The sequence below is a fragment of the Pristis pectinata genome, chromosome 2 (assembly GCF_009764475.1).
Source record: "Pristis pectinata isolate sPriPec2 chromosome 2, sPriPec2.1.pri, whole genome shotgun sequence".
Taxonomy (NCBI): Eukaryota; Metazoa; Chordata; class Chondrichthyes; order Rhinopristiformes; family Pristidae; genus Pristis; species Pristis pectinata.
In genome coordinates this window covers 97,404,078-97,429,441 of record NC_067406.1, presented here as the reverse complement: position 1 = coordinate 97,429,441, position 25,364 = coordinate 97,404,078, and the positions used below count along the sequence as shown (strand labels likewise).

The window sequence follows — 25,364 nt, the reverse complement described above, 5'->3', positions numbered from 1 at the left end:
GCCCAAACTTTTGCATGCCACTGTAGGTCCCTCGGAAGATGAGAAGGGGGAGTTAATATTGGGCAATGTGGAAACGACCGAGACCTTGAACAACTATTTTGTGTCAGTCTTCACAGTGGAAGACACATCTAAAATGCCAAAGAGAGATGTTATGGATGCAATGGGTGGTGAGGACCTCGATACAATTGCTGTCACTAAACAGGTGGTGATGAGCAAACCAGTGGAGCTAAAGGTAGACAAGTCCCCTGGTCCTGATGGGATGCATCCCAGGGTATTGAAAGAAATGGCGGAGTTTATAGTAGAGGTGTTTGTGATAATTTACCAAAATTCTCTGGACTCTGGGCAGGTCACGGTGGATTGGAAGACAGTGAATGTCACACCACTGTTTAAAAAAGGATGTAGGCAAAAGGCAGGTAATGATCGGTCAGTTAGCTAACGTCTGTAGTTGGGAAAATGCTTGAAGCTATCATTAAGGAAGAAATAGCAAAATACCTGGATAAAAGTGGTTCCATCACGCAGACACAGCATAGGTTGAGGAAGGGCAGGTCCTGTTTGACAATCTTACTGGAGTTCTTTAAGGATATAATGAGCGCAGTGGATAGAGGGGAACAGGTGGATGTTGTATACTTGGATTACCAGAAGGTGTTTGATAAGGTGCTGCATAAAAGACTTATCCATAAGGATGCATGGAGTTGGGGGTAATGTATTCGCATGGATAGAGGATTGGTTAACCAATAAAAGACAGAGAGTTGGGATCAATGGGTGTTTTTCTGGTTGGCAATCAGTGGTGAGCGGGGTGCTGCAGGGGTCGGTGCTGGGCCCACAACTGTTAACCATATACATTATGATTTGGAAGAGGGACCGAGTGCAGCGTATCCAAGTTTGCTGATGACACTAAATTGAGTGGAAAAGCAAATTGTGCAGAGGATGCGGAGAGTCTGCAGAGAGATATAGACAGGTTAAGTGAGTGGGGAAGGGTCTGGCAGATGGAGTACAATGTTGGTAAATGTGAGGTCATCCACTTTGGAAGGAAAAATAGAAGATTAGATTATTATTTAAATGGTGAAAGATTGCAGCATGCTGTTGTGCAGAGGGACCGGGAGTGCTTGTGCATGAGTCATAAAAGATTGGTTTGCAGGTACAACAGGTTATCAAGAAGGCAAACGGAATGTTGTCCATTGCTAGAGGGGTTGAATTTAAGAGCAGGGAGGTTATGCTGCAACTGTACAGGGTACTGGTGAGGCTGCACCTGGAGTACTGTGTGCAGTTCTGGTCTCCTCACTTGAGGAAGAACATACTGGCTTTGGAGGCGGTGCAGAGGTTCACTGGGTTGATTCTGGAGATGAGGCAGTTAGCCTATGGGGAGAGATTGAGTCGCCAGAATTATACTCACTGGAATTCAGAAGAATGAGAGGGGATTATAGAAACATATAAAATTATGTAAGGGATGGATAACGTAGAGGTTGTTTCCACTGGTGAGACTAGAGGTAGGGGACATAGCCTCAAGAGTCGGGGGAATAGATTTAGGACAGAGATGAGGAGAAACTGCTTTTCCCAGAGAGTTGTGAATCTGTGGAATTCTCTGCCCAGGGAAGCAGTAGAGGCTACCTCATTATATATATTTAAGGCACAATTAGATAGGTTTTTGCATAGTAGGGTTATGGGGAAAAAGCAGGTAGGTGGATCTGTGTCCACGACCAGATCATCCATTGAGTGGTGGAGCAGTCTTGACGGGCCAGATGGCCTCCTCCTGCTCCTATTTCTTATGTTTCTCTGTACATTAGGTGTTCTGTGTTAGTATTGGAAAATGATGGCCAAAAACTTTTAGACTGCAGTACTGATTTTAATATTTTTTGTGTATATTTGTGTTATAAGTCTCATGCCTGAATTAATTTTTTTTGCACATTTTCCAACAAAGCATACTCACACCTTGGGTCTTCCGCCAACAATTCCCGTTAGACCTGGTGCTGTTCAAAACAAAAATAAAAATTTGTATAGAATCAGTAATGCCAATCTTTTCCCTTGCCTCTCATTGTAATCTATGCATTGACCTGTACCCTGATGAGCTCTACTCTTTCCCTGCTCTTGCTCTTAATATAGTTATAAAACACTTCTTTATTTTTATTCATTTTGTCCACCAGTTTATATTTTATGCCCCTTCTTTGCCCTTGTAATTAATTTTTAAAGTTATGCTGTAGGGCCTCACCTTGTCTTCAGTTATCTAAACCTGCCATAAGGTACCTTTTTCTCCTTTATCCAGCCTTCAACATCCAGGTCTCAACAACCATTGGTCTTACACTTCACCATTAGGGTCTAAAGAACACTGGCCCTGAACTCTTATTATTTCATTTTTGAATGCCTTCTACTGGTCACCTATAGGTTCCTGCAAATAGTTGCTTCCAATCCAATTTTGCCTGTTCCTGTCTTATCAAATAGAAATGGATAATTCCTCCCAAGTTAGGACCTTATTTTTGAGTCTTTCATTGACTTTCTCCTTAACAATGCTTGCAGACTTATGGACACTATCTTCAAAATGTTCCCCCACTGATGCCCCATCCACTTACATGGCTACATTCCTCATTAGTACTGCCCCTTCCCTAGTAAGACCATCTATATATTAACTCAAAAAGTTCTCCTGGACACACTTTAAAAATTCCATTTCTTTTGAGCCTTCATATGAAAAGCAATCCCAGTGAATATTGTGGAAGTTGAAAACCCTGTTATAGTTCAAAGTCAAAGTTGAGTGTATTGTCATATACACAAGTACATGTCTGCTCAGGTGCCATGAAAAACTTACTTGCAACAGCATCACAGGCACATAGCATCATTATCCTATCATTGTACACTTCCCTGTGATTTCCATCCTCCATCTGCTGCGGACTATTTCGAGGCCTATAGTAAATCCCCAGCAAAGTGATAACTCTCCTGTTGTTTCTAAGATCCACCCATGTCTTCATTTGAAGAATCTTCTTGGATATCCTCCTTCCTGAATGTAGCAGTAGACCTTGATTTATATTGCAATACCACCTCCTCTTTTATACTCTTCTCATCTTGCCAGAAGATTCTATATCCTGGAATGTGGGGTTGCCAGTCATGACCATCTTTCAATCATATCTCCATGATAGTAACACCATCTTATTTCCAAATGTTAATTATCACCCTCAGTTCATCAGCCATACTTGTCAGAGTCCTTGTATTAAAATAGATGCAGTCCAGCCTTGCATTTCTCCAATGTGCCTGGAGACTTTCTAGCCACACATTCTTCATACAATGTGGCAACCAGAACTGCACGCAGTACTCTAAGTGTGACCCCCAACGATTTTTACAGCTGTAACGTGATGTCCCAATTCCTACACTCAACGTCTCAGCTGATGAAGACAAGCATACTATATGCCTTCTGTACCACTCTGTTTAACTGAGTCACCACTTTCAGTGAACTATGTACTTGTAATCCAAGGCTTTACAGTTGAACATTCTGCCATTCACCTTGCATGTCCTACACTGGTTTAACTTCTCAAAATACATCATTTTGCACTTGTCTGAGTTAAATTCCACCTGCTATTCCCTTGCCCACTTTCCCAGTTGATCTGTATCTTCTTGTAACCTTATACAACCTTCTTCGCTGTCCGCTATACCACTAATTTTGGTGTCTTTACAATATTTTTATTAAATCCATGAAAAAAATACAGAATACATGCATCAAAAAAGAGAGTAAAAATACTACTGCATACATTGTGTTAAACCATACTTAAGATCACAATACTCTAAATTAATAAACACATATAATAGTTAATAAAGGAAAAAAATGAAATATTTTATTATCAAAAAAATCTACTCCCACCACCAAAAACTGAAGCTGTTTAATGGAAAAAAACAAGAAAAAACCCTAAAAAAACGTAACAATGTCAGCCAATATCTGCGTTTTAGTCACCAAATCAGAGATTTTGAAAATAATTCAAAAAAGGTCCCCACAAGGTTAGAAAGTCTAAGTTAGATTCAGAAACTGAACAGTGAATCTTCTCTAGATTCGGGTATGACATAACATCCCGTAACCATTGAGCATGAGTAGGCGGAGTGACTTCCTTCCATTTAAGCAATACAGCTCTCCTGGCTATAAGAGAAATAAAAGCCAGAATGTGTAAATCAGAAGCCTTCAAAGTTATATCTTTTTCTCCAATGATCCCAAATGTGCAGTCAAAAGATTAAGTTTAAAATTTATTTTGACAAGTACAGAAAAAATATGAAGACCTCTGTCCAATATTTTTAAGACTCTGACACGTCCAGACATGTGAACTAAAGAGAGCCACTCCGTTATTACATTTGTCACAGTAAAGAGATATATCGGAATATAAAACGGGATAGTTTATCTTAGACAAGTGAGCTCTATAGACCACTTTAAGTGAAGGAGAGAATGACGAGCACATAATGACGAAGTATTAACCAACTTTAAAATTTCATTCCAAGTTCCTCAGAAAATTGACATCTGCAAATTTTATTCCCAAGCGTTTTTAATTTTATCTAGAGGCACCTTACTCATTCCTAGTAATCTGCCACAAATATTAGATATTGAGCCATCCTGAAAGGGTTCCAAATTAAAAATTACATTTAATAAATTTTTATCAGGACTCAAAGGAAAAGGATGTAATTGAGATCGAAGAAAATCTCTAATATGTAAACATGTAAAAAAATGAGTTTTTGGTAAATTATACTTGTTAGACAATTGTTCAAATGAAGAAAGGTTTCCTCCAACAAACTAGATCTTGAAAACAAATAATAACTAATTTGTCCCACTCTTTAAAAACTACATCTGTGGTAGAAGGTTTAAAAAAATAATTAGAGAAAATGGGACTGGACAAAGAAAAATTCAATAAACCAAAATATTTTCTAAATTGTAACCAAATCCTCAAATCATGTTTAACTACTAAATTATCTGTTAATTTATTTAATGATATAGGGCGTGAAGAACCAAGCAGAGAAATAATAGAACATTTTTTAACAGAGTTAGCTTCTGAAGAAACCCATACTGGACAAGCCTCTTGATTAATGTAATGTAGCCAAAATGTAAGATTTAGTGTATTGACTGCCCAGTAGTAAATCTAAAGTTAGGTAAAGCTAAACCTCCATTCTTTCTAAGCTTCTGAGCTGAACTTTATTTAGCCTAGGATGTTTATTATTCCATATGTAAGAAGATATAATTGAATCCAGAGAGTCAAAGAAAGTCTTAGGAATAAAAACAGGTAAAGCCTGAAATAGATATATGAATTTAGGTAAAATATTCATTTTAATAGCATTAATTCAGCCAATCAATGATATAGGAAGAGGTGACCAGCTTGATAAAACCCTTTTCACATAAAGCAGTAAGGTGAGAAAATTTTCTTCAAATAAATGTTTACGATTTTTAGTAATTGACACCCCCAGGTAGGTAAAATGATTTTCTTACAATTTTAAAAGGAATGTTAATATCAAATGGTACCAGGTTATTCAGAGGAAAAAGTTCACTCTTATGTAAGTTAAATTTGTATCCTGAAAAATGACTAAAGCGAGAAAGTAAAGAAAGCATAGGAGGTAACGAGGCTTCACCATTAGATATAAAAAGTAATAAATCATCAGCAAACTTTATGGTTGATGCCTCTTCTGGAGATACCAACGATTCTCGGAGAGAAAATAGCCAAAGGTTCTAAGGCTAAATTGAAAAGCAAAGGCTCAAAGGACATCCCTGTCTGTTCCACATTGAAGTTTAAAAGATTTAGAATTCTGAAAATTAGTAAGAACTCGAGCAGAAGGGGATAGATAAATTAATTTAATCCATTGGATAAAATCCGGCCCAAGTTAAATTTCTCTAAAGTTTTAAGTAAGTAATTCCATTCAATCCGATCAAAGGCCTTCTCAGCATCTAGAGATATCACACATTCTGATATTTCCTTAGAGGGAGAGGTAGATAATATTCAATAAATGATGAACATTAAAATGAGAATATCGGTTTTTTAATAAAACTAGTCTGATCATCATATATAATTGAAGGTAAATATTTTCCAATCTACGAGCTAAAACTTTAGATAAAATTTTAACATCCACATTAAATAACGAAATTGGTCTGTACGAAGCACATTCCATTGGGTTCTTATTTTTCTTAAGAATAAGTGAAATAGAGGCTTCATAAAAGATTGTGATAATCTACCCAATTTAAAAGAATCCGAAAAAATAGCACATAATGAGGTGTAAACAAAGAGGAAAAGGCTTATAGAATTCTCCAGGAAATCCATCAGGACCCAAAGTCTTTCCAGAGTGTAAGGATCGCACCACCTTGGCGATTTCCTTGTATGTAATAGATTGATCCAACTGTTTTCAGTTTTCAGTAGAAAGTATAGGAACATTTTAATTGGTCAAAGAAATTATTCATTACAGTATTATCTTTAAGAAAATTAGAGCTATAAAGTTTAAGAAAGAAGTCTGTTTTCAGTTTTCAGTAGAAAGTATAGGAACGTTTAATTGGTCAAAGAAATTATTTATTACAGTATTATCTTTAAGAAAATTAGAGCTATAAAGTTTAAGAAAGAAGTCTCTAAAAGTATCATTTATTTCCAAAAGATCAGTTGTCCTCTCACCATTGGCTCTCGAAATTTCTTTAATTTGCCGTTTAGCTCTGGAGATTTTTAATTGGTTAGACAGTAATTTACCTGTTTTATCTCCATGAGTATAAAATTGACTTTATCTTTTAAAAGTTGACTTTCAATTGCCTTATGTTAAAAGAAGATCATATTTAGTTTTAATTTCAACTCGCCATTTATATAAAGCCGGATCTGGATCCAAAATGTATTTTTGATCTAATAGTTTAAATTGATTAATTAGATCGGCTCTTTCTTTGTTAGCTTTTTTCCTAATGTTTGCCATATAAGAAATAATTTGACCTTTAATAAAGGCTTTGAAAGCATCCCAAATGATAAGACTAGAAATCTCTTCTGACAAATTCTCTTTTAAAAAGTGTAATTTGTTTTCTCCAAAAATTTTAAAAAGTTTTTATCAGATAACAAGATTAGATTAAAATGCCGAAATCTGTTTGTCTGAGAAAGCCCAGGGAGATGTAAAGATAGAAACACAGGAGCATAATCTGAAAGGGCAATCTCTTTATAGTCACAGGATCGAACTAATGGAATCATTTGATTATCAATAAAAAGTAGTCAATCCTGGAATACATGTGGTGAACATGAGAGAAAAAAGAATATTCCTTATCTTCTGGGTGCAAAAAACGCCAGACATCAATGACACCAGTTTCCATTAAAAACAATTGAAGAAATAAAGCTGATTATTAGGAGCAGCTAATTTAATAGATGACTTATCTAATTTGGGATCTAACCAGCAATTAAAATCTCCTCCTAACACCAAAGAGTAAAAATTCAAATCCGGTAGAAGTGAAAAAAAATCATTCAAAAAACCCTGGGTCATCCGTATTTGGAGCATAAATATTAGCCAATACCATTGGTCTATTATTTATTTTTGCCTGATACTATAACAAAATGACCATTAGTATCAGTTATTACCTTACGTTGCTCAAATGGAACTGTCTTATCTATAAGAATTGTAGCCCCTCTAGATTTGGCTTGAAAAGAAGAATGAAATTGGAGCCCATTCCATCGATTAAAAAATGTGAAGTATCACAGTTACGAATGTGAGTTTCTTGTAAAAAGATAATAGAGGCTTTAAATTTTTAATATAGGCAAAAATCTTGTTTCGCTTCAAAGGATGATTTAAGCCTTTTACATTAAAACTAAGCAAATTAATAATTTGACACATTATAATATTATTTAAATGTAGGTAAAAAGAGAATGATGAACAAATCATTGGAGTGTACCATCAAAAAGTAGTACAGTAGGATTCCAAATAAGGTATCTAAGCAACAGACTTGGCTGACAGCCCAAAACAGCTTCCCAGGAAAACCCCCCTCCCCCCTCAACGCCCAAAGAAAACAAGCCAGCTAAGAAACATCTGGCGCCTACCTAAAGACAGTATAACCCCAATTATCTCTGCTCAGTAACTTCAAGGTTAGTAAAGTTCCAACCCAGTCATAACAATAAGATAAATGGAGAAAATCACAATTATAAGTATAGAAATACAAGAGTTCTTAGATCAGCATAACTTTTACATGTTACTTTTTTCTTATTTCAAAATGTAGTAAAAAAAAATCAAAAAAAGGAGATAAACAAAGAAGCCACAGCGCTAATTTTGGTGTCAACTGCAAAATTACTAATCATTGCACCTACATTCTCATCAAAATCATTAATATATATGACAAACAACACAGGACCCAGCACTGATCCCTATGGCACACCACTGGTCACAGGCCTCTGATCTGACAAACAAACCTCTAATACTACCCTCAGCCTCCTTCTACCAAGCCGATTTTGTATCCAGTTGGCTAGCTCACTCTGCATCCCATGTGTTCTAACCTTCTGGACCAGCCTACATGTGGCACCTTGTGAAAGGCCTGCAAAGTCCATGTAGATAATGTCTATTGTCCTGCTCTCGTCAATCCTCTTGGCCACCTCTTCTACAAGCTCAATCAAATTTGTGAGACTTTCCACACACAAAGCCATGCTGACTATCCCTGAACAGTCCTTGCCTTTTCAAATCCAAATCCCAATAAATCCTGTTCCAATAACTTTCCCATCACTGGCCTGTAGGTCCCTCGGTTATCCCTGCTCCCCTTCTTAAACAAAGGCACAACATTAGCTATCCACCAGTCTTCTGGTTCCTCACCTTTGGCTAATGAAGATAGAAAACCTCCACCAAGACCCTGCAATCTCATCTTTTACTTCCGATAAAATTCTGGGATACATCTGGTCAGGCCCCATGGATTTATCCACCTTCATAAATTTCAAGACACCTCTTTCTTTGTAAAGTTTATATGCTCCAGGATATCACTGTTCCGTCCCCCAAACTCACTAGCTTCCATGTCCTTCTCCACAGTAAATATAGACAAGAGTTTTCATTTAAGACTTCACCCATTTTCCTTGGCTCCACACATGGATTACCATCCTTAAGGGGACCTACTCCTCTTCCTAGCTACCCTTTATCCTTAGTATACTATAGAATCTATAGGATTCCTCCTTTATCTGCCAGGAATATTAAATTCTCCAGTCCAAAAACAGTCAGATCCACTATTCGTAGCACAGATGTTTGTTGCCTAGTTCCCGATTGAGTAAGTAAAACATTTTATTCACTCATTTTTTTAAAGGAGCAAGTACTGCAAACTTCCTTATTTTTCCTTGTTGTTCATTTAGCATGAACAGTCTTCCGTTCGAAAGTCTGAGTTCAAAAAATGTTTGCCCTCTGGAAAGGCCTAAAACAAAAGAAGGAAGTCATTTGTTTCTGTGGACTGTTTTGCCTTTGCAATGGAAGGAAATATTTGCTGTGTGTTCTCTGTAACAGCTGGCCATCTTGTTTCAATATTTTAGACAATTTGGTCATTATAAGAATAATTAGCATATACAGAATCAACTAACAGTTCCTGTAGTGTAACCTAGCGGACATTCTGAAGTCAATTAAGGGTCAGTACTTACTTCTTTGGAATATTTTGAAGAAATGCAGGCTTCCAGATACAATATTTCAAGCTCAATAGAGACTTAAAGATACATGACACAGAGGTGGGGTGAAGATAGTTCTTTTTGCTTAGCAAGATCCTACACAATCTGGACCAAGTTATTGAAGCAACAGCAGATAAAGAAACTTACAAACAGACCATACTACTGAAACTCAGTTTTTTTGCATTCTTTTATGATGCCTCATGACCAGTTCACTGAATCCGACATGACCCACAAACTGTGGTATTCTGTCGATTTGGGAAAAGTCTTCAAATTACATTCATTTTCTCAGGCATGTAGGCACTACCAGGCACATTTTAAAAGCTCTTTCATCTCAAAGTATACATAACTTGCTAAAAAACTGACGGAGAGAAACTATTGATCATTTATGTGGTCATTTACAGTGGTTTTAAACTCACAAGGTTGAGGACTGGAAAACTTGTTAAAATGCTTAATTTTGCCATCAAATCCATTTGGTTTCATAAAGAAAACAGCACCAATTACCACTCTTAAGTCCATAAAGTTTTATTTCTGAATGAAAGTAAATAATTAGATTATATTACTGATTGTGCAGATTCAGGAAATGTTTTTTGAGTTTGTGCAAATTAATTTTAACAGAAACATGAAGTGCAACCTAACAGGGACAATTTCCTATCTGCATCCTAAGTGAGAATCACCTTACAAAATAAACTGGGTCTTCCCTTCCTTTTAAATTTCTGATTTATTCCCCATCTTTTCTGAAGTGGGGCCTTAACAAGGGAATGGTCTTCATGGACATACCTGAGTCAGTTAACCTTTTTTATAAGCAACCTCAACTAAGGTTAGTGAGATAAGGAAAATAGGTTCTCTAACAATGTCTGATTCAAAAAGATTATAACTTATACATCTTTAAAAATTGAATTTTACCCTTCTTGAGCTGCTTTAAACATGTGCTATATAACCATTATTGCCCAATGGAACATGGTGCAAAAAATTGCAAAATTGACCAAATATACATTAAAAGCAAAGCTCTGTGTTTTGCACCTAGGATCATGCACTAAAATGGAACCAGCATGGTCTCCAATGGGAGCTGCATGAGAAGCTCCTAACTGCAGAATCCTTGCTGTTTTGATCACTGGGAATGGCATTGACCCCACAGGAACTCTCTCCTGTGCAGCCACAGAACAACTAGATAACAAGCTCCTGTGGTGGTGAAGGATAACATTAGGGACGGAGAGTTACTGATCTTTTATGTGTGTAGGTACCACCATGTGATCGTCTGCCCTGATTGACTCTGAAGCTCTGTGAGTGCTTCTACTGTGAGGTGCAGGATGATTGATAATGCAGAGATCACTGCACTTATATGAATTGTATATAAAGTGTTACAGATTAGGTTATTATTGGTGAATGTCCCTTTAAGACATTGCACAGTAGTGTGTGTGTGTGTGTGTGTGTGTGTGTGTGTGTGTGTGTGTGTGTGTGTGTGTGTGTGGTGTGATTATGACAACAACAGGAGATAAGGACGTGATGATGGTTTTGGAGTCAGTAGGAGTCAGTTGGAGAGAGGGAGAGGGAGAGAGACACTGCCTGCTGGTCTTTGTATCGATGGATGAAAAAACAATAACTGTGTCTGTCACTACAATCCGCGTATGGATTTTTGGAATAATCCAGTGGAGTCCACTTTGTCGTTAACCTGTTGAAGGAAACAGGTATTTGTGTGGACGACCACGATTGGGATGCTTTTTGGGGTGAGGAAGTCACTACCGAGTAAACACTGAGGTGTCGTTTGGGTTCCATCGCGGAACATTTGGATTCGTAATTACTCTCTATTTTCTCTCTACATTTCCTCTTCAGTCAACGGTGGTTTTGCAGAAGCCTTTGCTCGCGCTTCACCTTACGGCTTGCTGAACTGAACTTTGAGAACTATTCCTGAAACATGGAGTTTGGGAATTTGCCACACACACTTCGAGTTTCGTTTTTGGGGTTAATGTTTAAGATCTAACATTTTTACTTCTAACATTCTAACATTTTGGCCTTTATTTTTCTTATTATCATAAGTAGTTATTAATAAAATAGTTTTTAACACTTATACATGACTTGGTGTGTTTCTTTTGTTGCTGGTATGTGACAAAAGGCAATGATGAGGTTTCCAAATATTTTGAGCACTGAAAATGGAGGTTGGCAGATCTTTGACAAAATGGAGATCCTTTAATTGAAATCTCACTGGTGATCTTAACATAATGCCCTAGTATTTTTATGACTGTTCAACTAAGGTCGTAAGTTGCACCCAAAGGCTCTTAGCTTTTGAAAAGTCAGGAAACATGCAACATGTGATGTCATTAGGTGTGTGATTCATCCAGGGGAAAATATTAGTCACACATGGATGAACTGCCCAGTGCAGTTAAGTCAGTTTTCCGTTGAGTGCAATTTAACACAGAAGTGATAACTTGTGTGATCCATTTTGGGTTAAATCAGTTTTTGTTTTTCAACAATTTTTTTGTTGCAACTCAACTCTTCTGGTTGGTTTCCCAAAGTATTGTAACAACCAACTGTGATTAGCATGTCGGGTAAATGTCAGTTTCCACATTCAGTTTCCAGTAGGACTATGGTCTACCCCAGCAATCACAAGTCCTGTCCTCAAAAATGTCTACAATATAGTTTGTGGGAGAGGACCAGAAACCCTGGTTGATTTCCCTTTTTTTTAAAGTGGGACATTGGGGTTACTCACAATGTTCCTGCCACAATTACAGCTGAGATCAGATGACTTAATACTGCATTGTTCCAGTCACTTTGACTTAGCTACTTACTTGATGAAGGAATAAAATCATCAAAGGGATAAAATGAACTCAGTTTGTAGTTGATCTCTAGTTTGCAACACCCAATCCCAATTAATTGCTCTGAAAAATATATAAAACAACTGCTGCAAAGGTACCACCCAATAAATGTCTGTGGTAATTAAGATGGGTGCAGGCTTTTCAGCTGACTAATTTATATTCAGAGAAATCCACCGAAGACAAATGCCTTTTTATTATTGTTTTTATCATCGTGGGGGATGGGGAGGTTGAGTGGAAGATTACCTGCAATCTTGGGTGTGGCTTGTTTGGGTTTAACCAACTCCTCAAAGTTTAACAAGATCTTTCTTGACTGTTTCAAGAAATAAATTCTGGCAAGTATTTTAATAAGTCTCACTATTAGGATATAACTTACGTGAATAGAACATTTTGGAAAGAAAATGCTGCAATGAACCTTGTTGGTCACATGATGGCCTCAGCTTAGTAGAGGATTAATTTGAGTCGAACTGTTGGCTTAGGTGAAGTGCCTGAATAACACTGCCTCAATTACATTGGCCCAAGTTAGACAGGTCATTGAAGTTAGAGACTTTGTTTCTGCCAAATTCCCAAATCCTCTGTGCACACAAAGTGGTGTTCTGAATCTCAAGAAAAAAATGAGAGCACTTTATCATCCAACAACATGCTAGTTGACCTGACACTGTGTTCAAGTGCTTCCAAACAAAATCACCAAGTAAGACAGATATGGATTACTTATTCACTTCTTTTGCTCAAGTCCAGACTGCTCAAATGCAGCAGCAAGTCTCCAGGATCACCAAATTTGCATGGGAGTGCTGCTGGAGTTAGTCAGCTGAAATCATGGAGTGTATTAGTACATGCCACTGATCAACTTGCTGCTTTGGCTAAGGCAATGACTTGCAAGTGGTTATGAAGGACTCCAGTCCCAGTGGCAGTTCTATCTCAGAATGCACATTGAGCCAAACTGGCCGGTCAATAACTACGAGTGCCTTAGAGCATGGAAACAGGCACTTTGGCCCACTGAGTCCCCAATAACAATCAGCTATCCATTTACACTAACCTTACAGTAATCCAATTTGTTTCTCCTCACAGTCTCATCAATCTCACCCCCTCAGATTCCACCACTCAGCTACACACTAGGTGCGATTTACAGTGGCCAATTAGCCTACCAACCTATCAATACATCATTCTGCACAATTTCTGCCACCTTCAAAGAGATTCCACCACCAGACACATCCTCCCCTCTCCTTCCCTTTCAGCATTTCGTGGCGACTGTTCCCTTCATGACTTCTGGTCCAGTCTTCCATCTCACCAAACACTCCACTTGTTGTGGCACACTCCCTTGCAACTGCACACAACACCTGTCCTTTCACCTCTTCCCTTTCCACCATCCAGGGTCTCAAACAATCTTTCTAGGTGAAAGCAGCATTTCACTTGCACTCCCTCCAATCGAGTGGACTTCATTCAGTGTTCACAATGTGGTCTCCTCTACACTGGAGAAACCAAACACGGATTGGGTGATCGCTTTGTGGAACACCTGCATTTAGTCCATAGAAGCGACCCTGAGCTTCTTGCTGCCTGCCACTTTAATTCCTCATCCATTCTGACTTATCGGTCTACGGCCTCCTGCACAATCATAGCGAGCCCACCGCAAGCTCAGGGAACAGCACCTCATTTTCTGTTTGGGCACATTGCAGCCTTCTGGATTCGATATTGAATTCTACAGCTTTGGGCAGCTTGATTTCTCACTTTTTCTTCCCTTCCTTTTTTTTCTCTCTGGGAGAGCGGTTAGGCACATCCTCCTGCTCTGCATTTCGCAAGTCCCACATTCTTTTGTCGAGATACTTCTGTCTATGTTCTCACGCTCTAACTTCAGTTAACCTTATTTACAGCTTATCCCCATGGTCACCTAGTTTTACCCCATCAGATATCCTCACCCTCTCCCAGCAGATTTACAAGCTGCTTTTATCTCCTTCTCAGTTCTGACGAAGGGTCCCTGACCTGAAGCGTTTCTCTTTCCACAGATGTGGCCCGACCTGCTGGATATTTCCAACAATTTCTGCTTTTGTTTTAACCTACCAGCCTGCCAGTCTTTGGGATGTGGTGGGGGGGGGGGGGTGGTGGGGGGAAACACCAGAGCACCCGGAGGAAACCCATGCAGTCACAGGGAGAATGTACAAACTCCACATAGACAGCACCCAAGGTGAGGATTGAACCTTGGCATCTGGCACTGTGAAGCAGTGGCTCCACTAACTGTGGCATTGTGCTGCCCTTGCACCACAGTTGTGCAGTTACTGTAACCTGATGGGCTGATTTGGTTCCAGTTTACCATCACTCTGCATGATCTCTTGCTCAGACACTACCCATCCCTGTCATCAAGGAAGATTATTACTAGACAATTGATAAGCATTGGTTGCAGTCACACATGAACATAAGAAATAGGAGCAGGAAAAGGCTATTGGGCCCTTTGAGCCTGCTTTGCTGTTCATCAAGATCATGGCTGATCTCCTACCTCAGAGCCATTTTCCAGCACAACACCATACTCTGATTCCCTTAGGTGTCCAGAAATATCTCAGTCTGTGTTTTGAATAAACACAGTGTCTGAGTCATCCTGGATAGAGAATTCCAGAAGGTTCACCACCCTCTGAGTGAAGAAATTTCTTGTTATCTCAGTCCTAAATGACTTATCCCTTATTGTTAAACAGGGCCTCCCTGGTTCTAGACAATTCAGGCAGGGGAAACATCATCCTGGCATCTAGCTTGTCAACCCTTTTAAGAATTTTGTACATTTCAATGATTATCCTCCCACTCTTCCAAATTCTGGAAATCCCAGTCCTAGTTAGCTCAATTTCTCTTTGAATGGTGAACCTGCCATCCCTGGAAGTAGTCTAGTGAATTTCTGTTGCACTCCTTCACAGGCAAGTACTATATGCAATCATCCAGATATGGTCTCACATCTATACAATACTCAATTGCAGTAAGATTTCATTATTCATGTAATCATACCTCTCATTATAAAGGCTATTTGCTCCCCTAATTACCTGCTGCACCTGCATCTTGGCCTTCAGTACAAGCACAACCAGGTCTCTCTGAACATCAGCAGTACCCAGTCTCTCACCATTTAATATTCTGTTGTTTGTTATGTGCACCAAAGTGGATGATCTCACATTTTTCCACATATCTGCCATGTTTTCACTCACTCACTCACTCAACTTACTCACATCCCCCTGAAGTCTTTTTACATCCTCCTCTGAAGTCACAATCCATCTGGTTTAGTGTTGTCAGCAATTTTCGAAATATGACATTAGTTCCTCAGCCAAAATTGTTGATATAAATCTTGAACAAATGCGGCAGAAACATCAATCCCTTTGGCACCCCATTTGTCTCATTCTCACAATGAGAATAACCTTAGAAGGTTATTCCCATTCTTTGGTTTCTGTCCAATAATCAATTCTCAATCCTTGTCAGAATGTCTCCCTTAATTCCACATGCTCTTATCTTGTTACCTAACCTCCTGTGCGGTACTTTAGTGAAAGCCTTCCAGAATTCCAAATACACCACAACCATTGATTTCTCCATATCCATCTTACTTATCATAACCTCGTAAATCTCCAACAGATTAGTCAATCATGATTTTCCCTTCATAAATCCATGTTGACTCTGCTCAGTCCTCTTATTCATTTCAAAGTGTTCTGTTATTACACCCTTCATTGTCGATCCAGCATTTTCCCTACCATTGACATTAGTCTAACAAGTTGATAGTTCTGTATCTTCTCTCTCCCTCCTTTCTTAAATAGCGTGGTCACATTTGCTATCCTCCAACCCACAGGAACAATTCCACAAGCTTGAAAGATCACAATCAGAGCATCCACAGCCTTTCTTTCAAAATGCTGAGATGAAGATTATCAGATCCTTGGGACTTTTCAACCTTCAAGCTCACCAACTTTTTTAGTAATATTTTTTGACTAATAATTATTTCCTTCAAATCCGCATTCTTACTAGATTCTCTAATATCTTCGAGTTATCAGGGTAAGTGTTTTACACAGAGAGTGGGGGGTGCATGGAACGCACTGCCGGCAGAGGTTGTGGGAGCAGATATATTAGGGACATTTAAGAGACTCTTAGATAGACACATGAATGATAGAGAAATGGAGGGCTATGTGGGAGGGAAGGGTTAGATAGATCTTAGAGCAGGATAAAATGTCGGCACAACATTGTGGGCCAAAGGGCCACTTCTATGTTCTATGTTCTTTGATGAAGACAGATACAAAGTGATTATTTAATTCCGTTGGCATTTCATTTTTCCCTTTATACATTTTCCTGTCTGCAAGAGGCCTACATTTGTCATCACTAGTCTCTTCCTGTTAACATACCTGAAGTCTGTTTTTATATCTCTCACCAGTCTACACAAATATTTTATCTTCCACTTCTTTATCAATCTTTTAGTCTTCCTTTGCTGAGTTCTAAAATGTCCAGATCTGTTTGGACATTTGCTGTTTGTCCAAGTGCTGTTTCTGGCAACTTTACAAACCTATTCTTTGCGTTAATACTATCTTTAATTTCTCTGATCAGCCAGGAATGAATCACTATTCCCTTTTGGAGTATGCTTGTGCATGATTTCCTTCATTGCTGACCATTACCTGTCTACTGTCATGCCCTTCAATGTATGAAACCTTTTTCACACAGAGGGTGGAATGAGCTGCCAGAGGAAGCTATGGAGGCGGGTACAATTACAACATTTCAAAGATACTTAGGCAGTTACGTGGATAAGACACGTTTAGAGGTACATGGACCAAATGCATGCAAATGGGACTAGCTCAGGTAGACAACTTGGTTGGTCTGAACGATTGGGGTGAAGGGTTGGTTTCTGTGCTGTATAACTCTATGACTTTATAATAGAATGATAGATTCATACAGCATGGAAACTTACATTGTGCTAATTCCATCTTCCAGCAGTTGGCATGTAGCTTTATATGTCGTGGCATTTCGAGTGCTCATCAAAATACATTTGAAATGTTGTGTAAGAACCTGCTTTCCCCATCCAGTGAGAACCAATTCCAACCACTGGCACAGTGGAACAGTTGGTTGAACCACTGCCTGACAGTGCCAGAGACCCAGGTTCAATCCTGACTGTGGGTGTTGCCTGTTTGGAGTTTGCACGTTCTCCCTGTGACTGCATAGGTTTCTTCCGGAGGCTCTGATTTCCTTCAATATTCCAAAGACATGTGGGTTTATAGGTTAATTGGCCACTATAAGTGTCCAGGTGAGTGGTAAAATCTGGGGGGATTAATGGGGAATGGGATTAACGTAAGATTAAAATAAACATTGAGACCAGTGACCATAATTCTATTGGCGCCGGAAGTGTGGTGACACTTGCAGGCTGCCCCCAGAACACCCTACGCAAAAGATGCACTTCACTGTGTGTTTCGATGTACATGTGACTAATAAAGATATCTTATTAGTTATACAATGGTTATGCAAAAAGATAGGACTGGTTTAAAAGTTAAATTCTAAATTGGGCAATGTTAATTTTCAAGATATTGGACAGGAATTTGCAAAAGTTGATTGGAAAAGGCTGTTGGCAGGCAAAGGGGAACCTGGCAAGTGAGGTGGGGAGCATTAAGGGCCAACGTGTTCTTGTTAGAGTGAAGGGCAAGGCTGACAGTATAAGAGAACCCGAGGGATATTGAGGCTCTGGTCAGGAAAAAGGAGGCATATGTCAGGTATAGGCAACTGGGATCAAGCGAGTCCCCTAAGGGATATCAGGGATGTAGGAGTACACTTAAGGAAATGAGGAAAGCAAAACAGGGAACATGAAAAATCCTTAGCAGATAAGGTAAAGGAGAATTCTCTATCAATATAGAGAAAGCAAAAAGGTAACTTGGGAGGGAAAGTTCCTCTTAATGATCAGTGTAGTCACCTATGTGTAGAGCCATGGGAGGTGGATGAGGTCTTAAATGAACATTTCTTGCATGTAATTACTGTGGAGAAGGTCATGGACACTAGGGTGTTCAGGGAAGAGAAGAGTGATGTTCTCAAACATATTGACGTTACAAAAGAGTCTTGAGGCACATAAAGGTGGATAAATCCCTGGGGCCTGACCAAGTTTATCCTGAGACATTGTTTACAGCCAGTGAAGAAAATGCTAGGCCCCTGGCACAGATTTTGTATTTTCCTTAGCCATGGGTGAGGGACCGGAAGATCAGAAGGCGGCTAATGTTGTGCCTTTATTTAAGAAGGGCTGCAACAACAAGCCAGGGAACTACAGGGCAGTGAGCTTAACATTAGTGGTGGGAAAGTTACCGAGGATATTCTGAGAGACAGAATCTACCTGCATTTGGAAAGGCAAGGACTGATTTGGAATAGTCAGCATGACTTTGTGTGTGAGAAATCATATCTCACAAATTTACTCAAGTTTTTTGAAGAGCTGACCAAGAGAATTGACAAGGGCAGGGTGGTAGACATTGTCTACATGGACTTTAGCAAGGCCTTTGACAAGGTCCTTATGATAGGCTTCGACAAAGTAGGCTGGTCTGGAAGGTTAGGACACATGGAATCCAGGGTGAGTTAGCAAATTGGATACAAAATTGGCTTGGTGATGTGAGTCAGAGGGTGGTAGTGGAGGGTTGTTTTTCAGGATGGAGGACTGTGATCAGTGGTGCGCTGCAGGGATCGGTGCTGGGTCCCCTGCTGTTTGTCATATATATATTAACGATTTGGATGAGAATGTAAATGGCTTGATTAGTAATTTTGTGGAATACACCAAAAGTGATGGCTGGGTGGATAATGAAGAAGGTTATGCAAGATTACAATGGGATCTAGATCTGGGAAATTTGGGAAAGGAATGGCAGCTAGAATTTAAATCAGATAAGTGTAAAGTAATGCATTTTGGGAAGCTAAACCTGGGCAGGATGTACACAGTGCATGACATGGCCCTGGGGAGTGTTGCAGAACAGTTGGGTTTATAGTTTCCTGAAAGTGGTGACACAGGAAGACAAGGTGGTGAAGCTTTCATTCATCAGACAAGACATTGAGTAATAGATTTGGGACATCAAGTTACAGCTGTGAGACCATACCTGAAGTATTGTGCGCAGTTCTGGTCACCATACCATAGGAAGGATGTGATTAAGCTAGAGAGGGTGCAGAAAAGATTTACAAGCATGTTTCCAGGACTGGAAGGCTTGAGTTATAAAGGAGAGACTTGATAGGCTGGGACTGTGTCCCCTGGAGCGAAGAAGGCTGATGGGGTGACCTTATAGAAACATATAAAATCATGAGGGGCTTAGATAAGGTGGATGCTCACACTCTTTTTCCCAGGGTATGAAGTGGTAAAGGCAGGAACAATTTCAACATTCAAAAGACAAAGAAGCATAGATAGCAAGTGTTAGAGGAATATGGGCAAATGGGACCAGCTCAGGAAGTCACCTTGGTCGGCATGGATGAGTTGGGCTGAAGGGCCTGCTTCTATGTTGTATGACATGCTAAGGGAAAATGTTTCTCACTATCTACCCAATCCATGCCCCCTCATCATTTTGTATATCTCTACCTGGTTCCCCCTCAGCCTTCTCTGCTCTGGAAAGCAACCCCACCTTATCCAGTCTCTCCTCAGTGGTGAAATGGTCCATCCCAGGCAACATCCTCTTGCATCCTCTCGAGCAATCTCAGTATTCTTATGGCATGGTGATCAGAAGTGCACACAGTACCTCAACTTTGGCTTTTCTGATATTTTATATATTTGTGCCAATACTTCCCTGCTCTTATATTGAAGGCAAGTATCCCACATGCCTTCTTAACTCCCTTACTTCCCTGTGCTGTTGCCTTGGAATGTACACCAAGGTCTCTGTTCCTGAGTACTTCCTAGAGTCATACCATCATTGTGTCTAACATAGTCTTATTAGTCCTCCCACCAAAGTGCATCACCTCATATTTTTCAAGATTAAATTCCAAATGACATCTCTCTGCACATTTTACTAACTCATCAACATGTTCTGTAGCTGAAGATTACCACCCTCACTGTCAACAATACCATCAACCTCAGTGTCGTCTTGGTTCTTGCCAATTATACTCCCTATATTTGTTGATGTATATAACACACAGAAAGGGTCCCAGCACTGATCCCTGTGGTATATCACTGGTCACAAGTTTCCAATTGCAAAGAATAACCCTCATCACCCTTTGCGTCTTATCTCCAAACCAGTTTTGGACCCAATTTTCCAACTTGCCTAGGATCCAATGGGCTCTCCTTTTGGACTAGTCAACCATGTAAGCCCTTTCAAAGGCCTTAGGGAAGTCCACGTAGACCTCATTGGTACATTTAGTTATCTTCTCAAAACAAAACAATCAAATTACTCAGAAGGGATCTCCTCTTAACAAATCCATGCTCACTATCCTTGATTAATCCCTGTCTCTCCAAGTACAGATTAACCCTGCTCCTCAATAATTTATTTACCACTGATGTCAGCCTCTTCCTGTCTGCCACCTCTCAAATCATACCTTCACAGCTTCCTTTGTTTAGATTTAAGACCTTAGTTTAACATTAAACCACATCACTTTCAAACTCGGTGTAAGATTCAATCCTATTATGGTCACAAAATGAGATTCAAGTAACCTTTTCCTTAGCTGATCACTCCGAATATTGATCCAGAAATGCATCTTGAATATATTCTATGAATGTATCTTTCATTTTATTACAGCAAATTTAATTTGTCCAGGATATATGGCCGTTAAAATCTCCTATAATTATTGTGCAATTATTTCCTGATTTATGCCATACACAATATTGCAACCACTATTTGATTGCCTTAAAATAACTTCTACCCATTATTTTGTCCTTTGTTATTTTGTAGCTTGATCCAAATTTCAACATCATGATCTGTCAAGCCAAGATAATTTCACAGTATTGCATTTATCTTCTCCCTTATCAATAACAATACACCATTCCATCTTCCTTGTTGCCTGTTCTTCCTAAATGGCAAATACCCTGGAATATTTAAGTTCACATGGTCACCCAACAGCCATGTTCCCGTAATGGCACACCCCTTTACTTCTACTTGTGTGATTAATTAATTTATCTTGCTATGACTGCTATGAACACTCAAATACAACACCTTTAATTTTGTTATTTTAACTTTTTTTGTACCTTAACCCCTTTTGGTGCTCAAATTTGCTTTTGCTATTTATTTCACTTACTTTTTTTAACTTGCACTTCTAGCTTTTTCTCATTTCTAAATTCCTTTGGATGTTCCCAATCCCTGAAAGCTAACTTGAAACCTCCCCAGTAACACTGGAAACTCCCCTGCAAAGACATTAGTCCCAGCTCTGTTGAGGTACAATCTGTGACCCCGCCCCACTCTTCTCCTACCAATTTATAGAGATCTCAGCTGCTCCAGGAATGGTTTCAATGCCTCAGAAATCTGAAGCCCTCCCTCTTGCACCACCTCTCCAGGCATGCATTCATCTGCATTATCTTTTTATTTATGTACATACCATGGGAGTAACACAGGTGTACTTCTGAGATTACAACCTTTAACCTGGATCCTTAATGCCTGCTTGCAGAACCTCATTATTTTTTCTGTCAATGGAGCACAATATCTAGCTGTTCACTATCCCCTTTCAGGATGCTCTGTACTATTTAGTAACAGTGTATTATTGTAAGAATATCAGGGAAATGCCGAAAAACGATCACTGTTTAAGGTATCTGAGATAAGAGATGAGAAGACTTGGCATCCTTTACTCGGGACAAGTGAAAGTGCAGTGGAAAGACTAATTAAGCACTTAACATTTGGATAAAAATAAAGCAATTCAAGATGAGAACCTTGGGACATGAGCTTCAATTTTGGAGGGACACAAATATCTTGGATGGTGAGTGTATGCCACGCGTTTGGATTGCATGGTAAAATCTCAGAGAAAGCTGGATAGATCTTTGATAAATTTTAAGTTTTTGGGCCAACCACAATGATACACTATTTACCAGTTCTGTATTTTTTAACATTCTTTTGCTGGAATAAAGGAATCCAAACTAATTAAAAAACAAAATGAGAGCCAAGTAGTTTAATCAGCTCTCTGTGCTGAATCCCAGCACAGAAAGTACTGGATTAATCATTAACACCTGATTATTTTTTTTGCTGACATACTGTATTTTCTGAAAAGACCCCATGGAGCATTTGGATTTTCTTGGTACAAATTTGCTTGTGGATTCCATCTTTTGTATGACACTTACAAATGCTTGTGGTTAGGAATTAAAGTGTAGTGAATATTTCTGAAGTGTATTGAACTGAATCATAGCATGATATAATTTGTGTTTTGTAGCCTGCAGCATAACAAATCATTGGCTTTCACATGCTTAAAGCATCCAAAGCATGAAAGGGTGGTGTCAGTCCTCATGCAATCCACAATCAATGAAGGTTCAAGAGTATTCAACACTGTGCACCATGTACAGGAAAGTGGGCCTCAACATCAGGAACAAGCTCTACTGCCACTTTATTGAAAGTGATCATCAATTGCTTGCAGATTTGTTGGGGAGTAAATTAGAAGAGTGTGCATTGGGCTCAGAAATTTGGAGCTAGAGTGCCTCTGATTTTAACCCATTTTGAAGGTGAACCTTGCAATTTGTCTGAAAACAAAGGCTCATTAGTTATGATCAAGCACAATTAGGAACAGGAAAGGAATCAGGAAGGCACTTGTGGAGGCCTAAGGATGATGGGAAAGGGCTCCAGCCAGTAGAGTCTATTCCTAAACAATCTTTCACAAACTATGTTCCTATCCAATCTGTCTGAGGAGCAATACCTCTGGAAGTTAAATTTTCCAAAGGCAATCTAGACAGAGATCTATAGGTAGAGCTCCAGTCACAGAGATGTGCCTGGACATCAATGCCGGTGGAAGAGAAGGTCACTATCACCTTGAACTTCTTAGCCTCCTTAGCGGAGGCCACTGATATCTGCCTCATTAAAGTTTGGAGCTCACTGCTGCATTCAAGAGGCTAAGATGTTTTCTACTCAAGGAGAAAGAAATTTATCTCCATTGTGAATGGTGAACACCTGACAGCCAAAACATGTGTATATATTTGCCTCAATTGCAGGCTTCCTGAAAGTCAGAGATTGATAGGTTGCTGTGCCCATATGGCATTTGGTCTTCCACATGTTAACCCAGAGCTCTTTGTTAATGCAAAGGCAAAACACTGGATTTCTCAAACTAAACAAAGTGCTAGAAATGCTCATCGAGCTGGGCATTATCAATAGGGACAGAAACTCTGTAGGTCAATGACCCACCAGTGTCCGAGATGCAATAGCTTTTAAGTAAATGCGGGGCCAAGGTTGGGGATGGGATGCTGGGGAAGAAGAGCGACAAACATAAGGGATGTTCTGTGACTGGGTGGAAGACAGAAGAGATTAAATGGCAAAAAAAAGCTGATTGTACAAGGCCAAAAGGAATGCAAGTAAGACAGAACTAAAGAAGGTATAAATTGGAGCAGTAGAGTCATCATCTGGAATTGTTGAATTTAATTTCTAGTTTGAAAGATAGTAAGTTGCCTAAACAAGAGAGGAGAACAGGGAGATTCTATTTTGTAGTGCAATGTTTAACTGTGCTTCACAATAGAATTGTATGATCTGACTGTTTACTTCGTACTTGCTGTATGTTTCTTTAAATCTGCAATTTTCCTTCTGGGTCCTTTATGTACATGATAAACTAATGAACTGAAGCACTTGGACATGTATAATGACATCCAAAGGCACACAATGAACATCTCAGCACAATTTCTGCAAAATTTACTCATGTGTGCATAAACCAGAGGAGGTGCAGGCCACTTATGGTGAAGCAGGCTTTCAAATGAACCTGAAACCTCCTTTCAGTGAAAGTCTAAGGGCACCTGTGAATCTGGTGCTGATAATCAGCTGCAGGTTTTACAAATAAACTACCCACTCTGTGTTAGTTCTTTGGGTGCCCCCCATTTCCCTGTCTTTCACGATCATGACCATGGTCACACCCAACCATCTCCAAAACACCCCCTTCCACCTCCACTAAGTCATGCTTGGAGACTGCAAAGTAGCAACCCAATCTGCATTTGGTCCACTCAGTGTAGAGGGCATGTCATAGTGAAAAGTGAAGACAGTATGGTAAATTAAAAGAACATAAGAAATAGGAGCAAGAGAGGGCTGTATTGCCTTTCAAACATGTTCTGTCATTGAATAAGACCATGGATGATCTGAACGTGGTCTCAATTCTAGTTTCCTGCCTATTCCCATAACTCTCAATCCTCCATAGACCAAATGGAAAACAAATAAAACTGCAGATGCTAGATTATTTCTAATGTATAGACCAAAACCTGTCTGCATCAGGCTTGAACACATTCAGTGATTCAGTCTCCAAAGCTCTCTAAGAGAGAGAATTCAAAAGATTCATAGAACTTTGGAAAAGAAACAAATTTCCTTCTCATCCCTGTCTTAAATGAGCCACTTTTACTCTGAAACCCATGGTTTTTATTCTTCTAAACTCCAGGAAGTATAGGAACATTCTGACCCTCCATTAAGTAAGGCAATCACTTACTTTGAAGAATCGACCACTGAAGCTTCTCTGAACTACCTCCAATGCAAGCACATCTCTCCTTAAAAAGACTCCAGGTGTAGTCTCACTAATGCTCTGTATATCTGTAGTAAGACATCTCAACTTTTATTCTCTCTCTCCTTTGTAATAAAGGACAACTTTCCATTTGACATCCAAAATGCTTGCTGTGTCTGCATTCTGCTTCACTGTTTCATACACAAGGCCACTGAGATTCCTATGTATCAGGGCATTCTGTGGTCTCTCTCCATTTAAACAATATTCTGTTTTTCTATTCTTCTGACATAAGTGCATAACTTAATATTTCCCTGAATCATATTCCATCTGGCAAGTTTTTGCCCATTTGCTTAACCTCTTTGCAGACTCTGTGTCCTCCTCATATCTTGCTTTTCCACCTGTCCTATTGGCTGCATACAGCCAGTCCCTTCCTTTAAGCCATAAA

The 25,364-nt window shown here is 39.3% G+C and overlaps 1 protein-coding gene across 1 annotated transcript in view; it reads right to left on the bottom strand.

Annotated features, from left to right (window-relative positions):
- Positions 1-25,364, bottom strand: part of LOC127567418 (uncharacterized) — a 180,158-nt gene that overhangs the window by 36,251 nt on the left and 118,543 nt on the right. Inside the window, exon 14 of the mRNA XM_052010304.1 lies at positions 1,928-1,967. Within this exon, the coding sequence (XP_051866264.1) occupies positions 1,928-1,967 (40 nt within the window). The remainder of the gene's footprint in view (positions 1-1,927; positions 1,968-25,364) is intronic.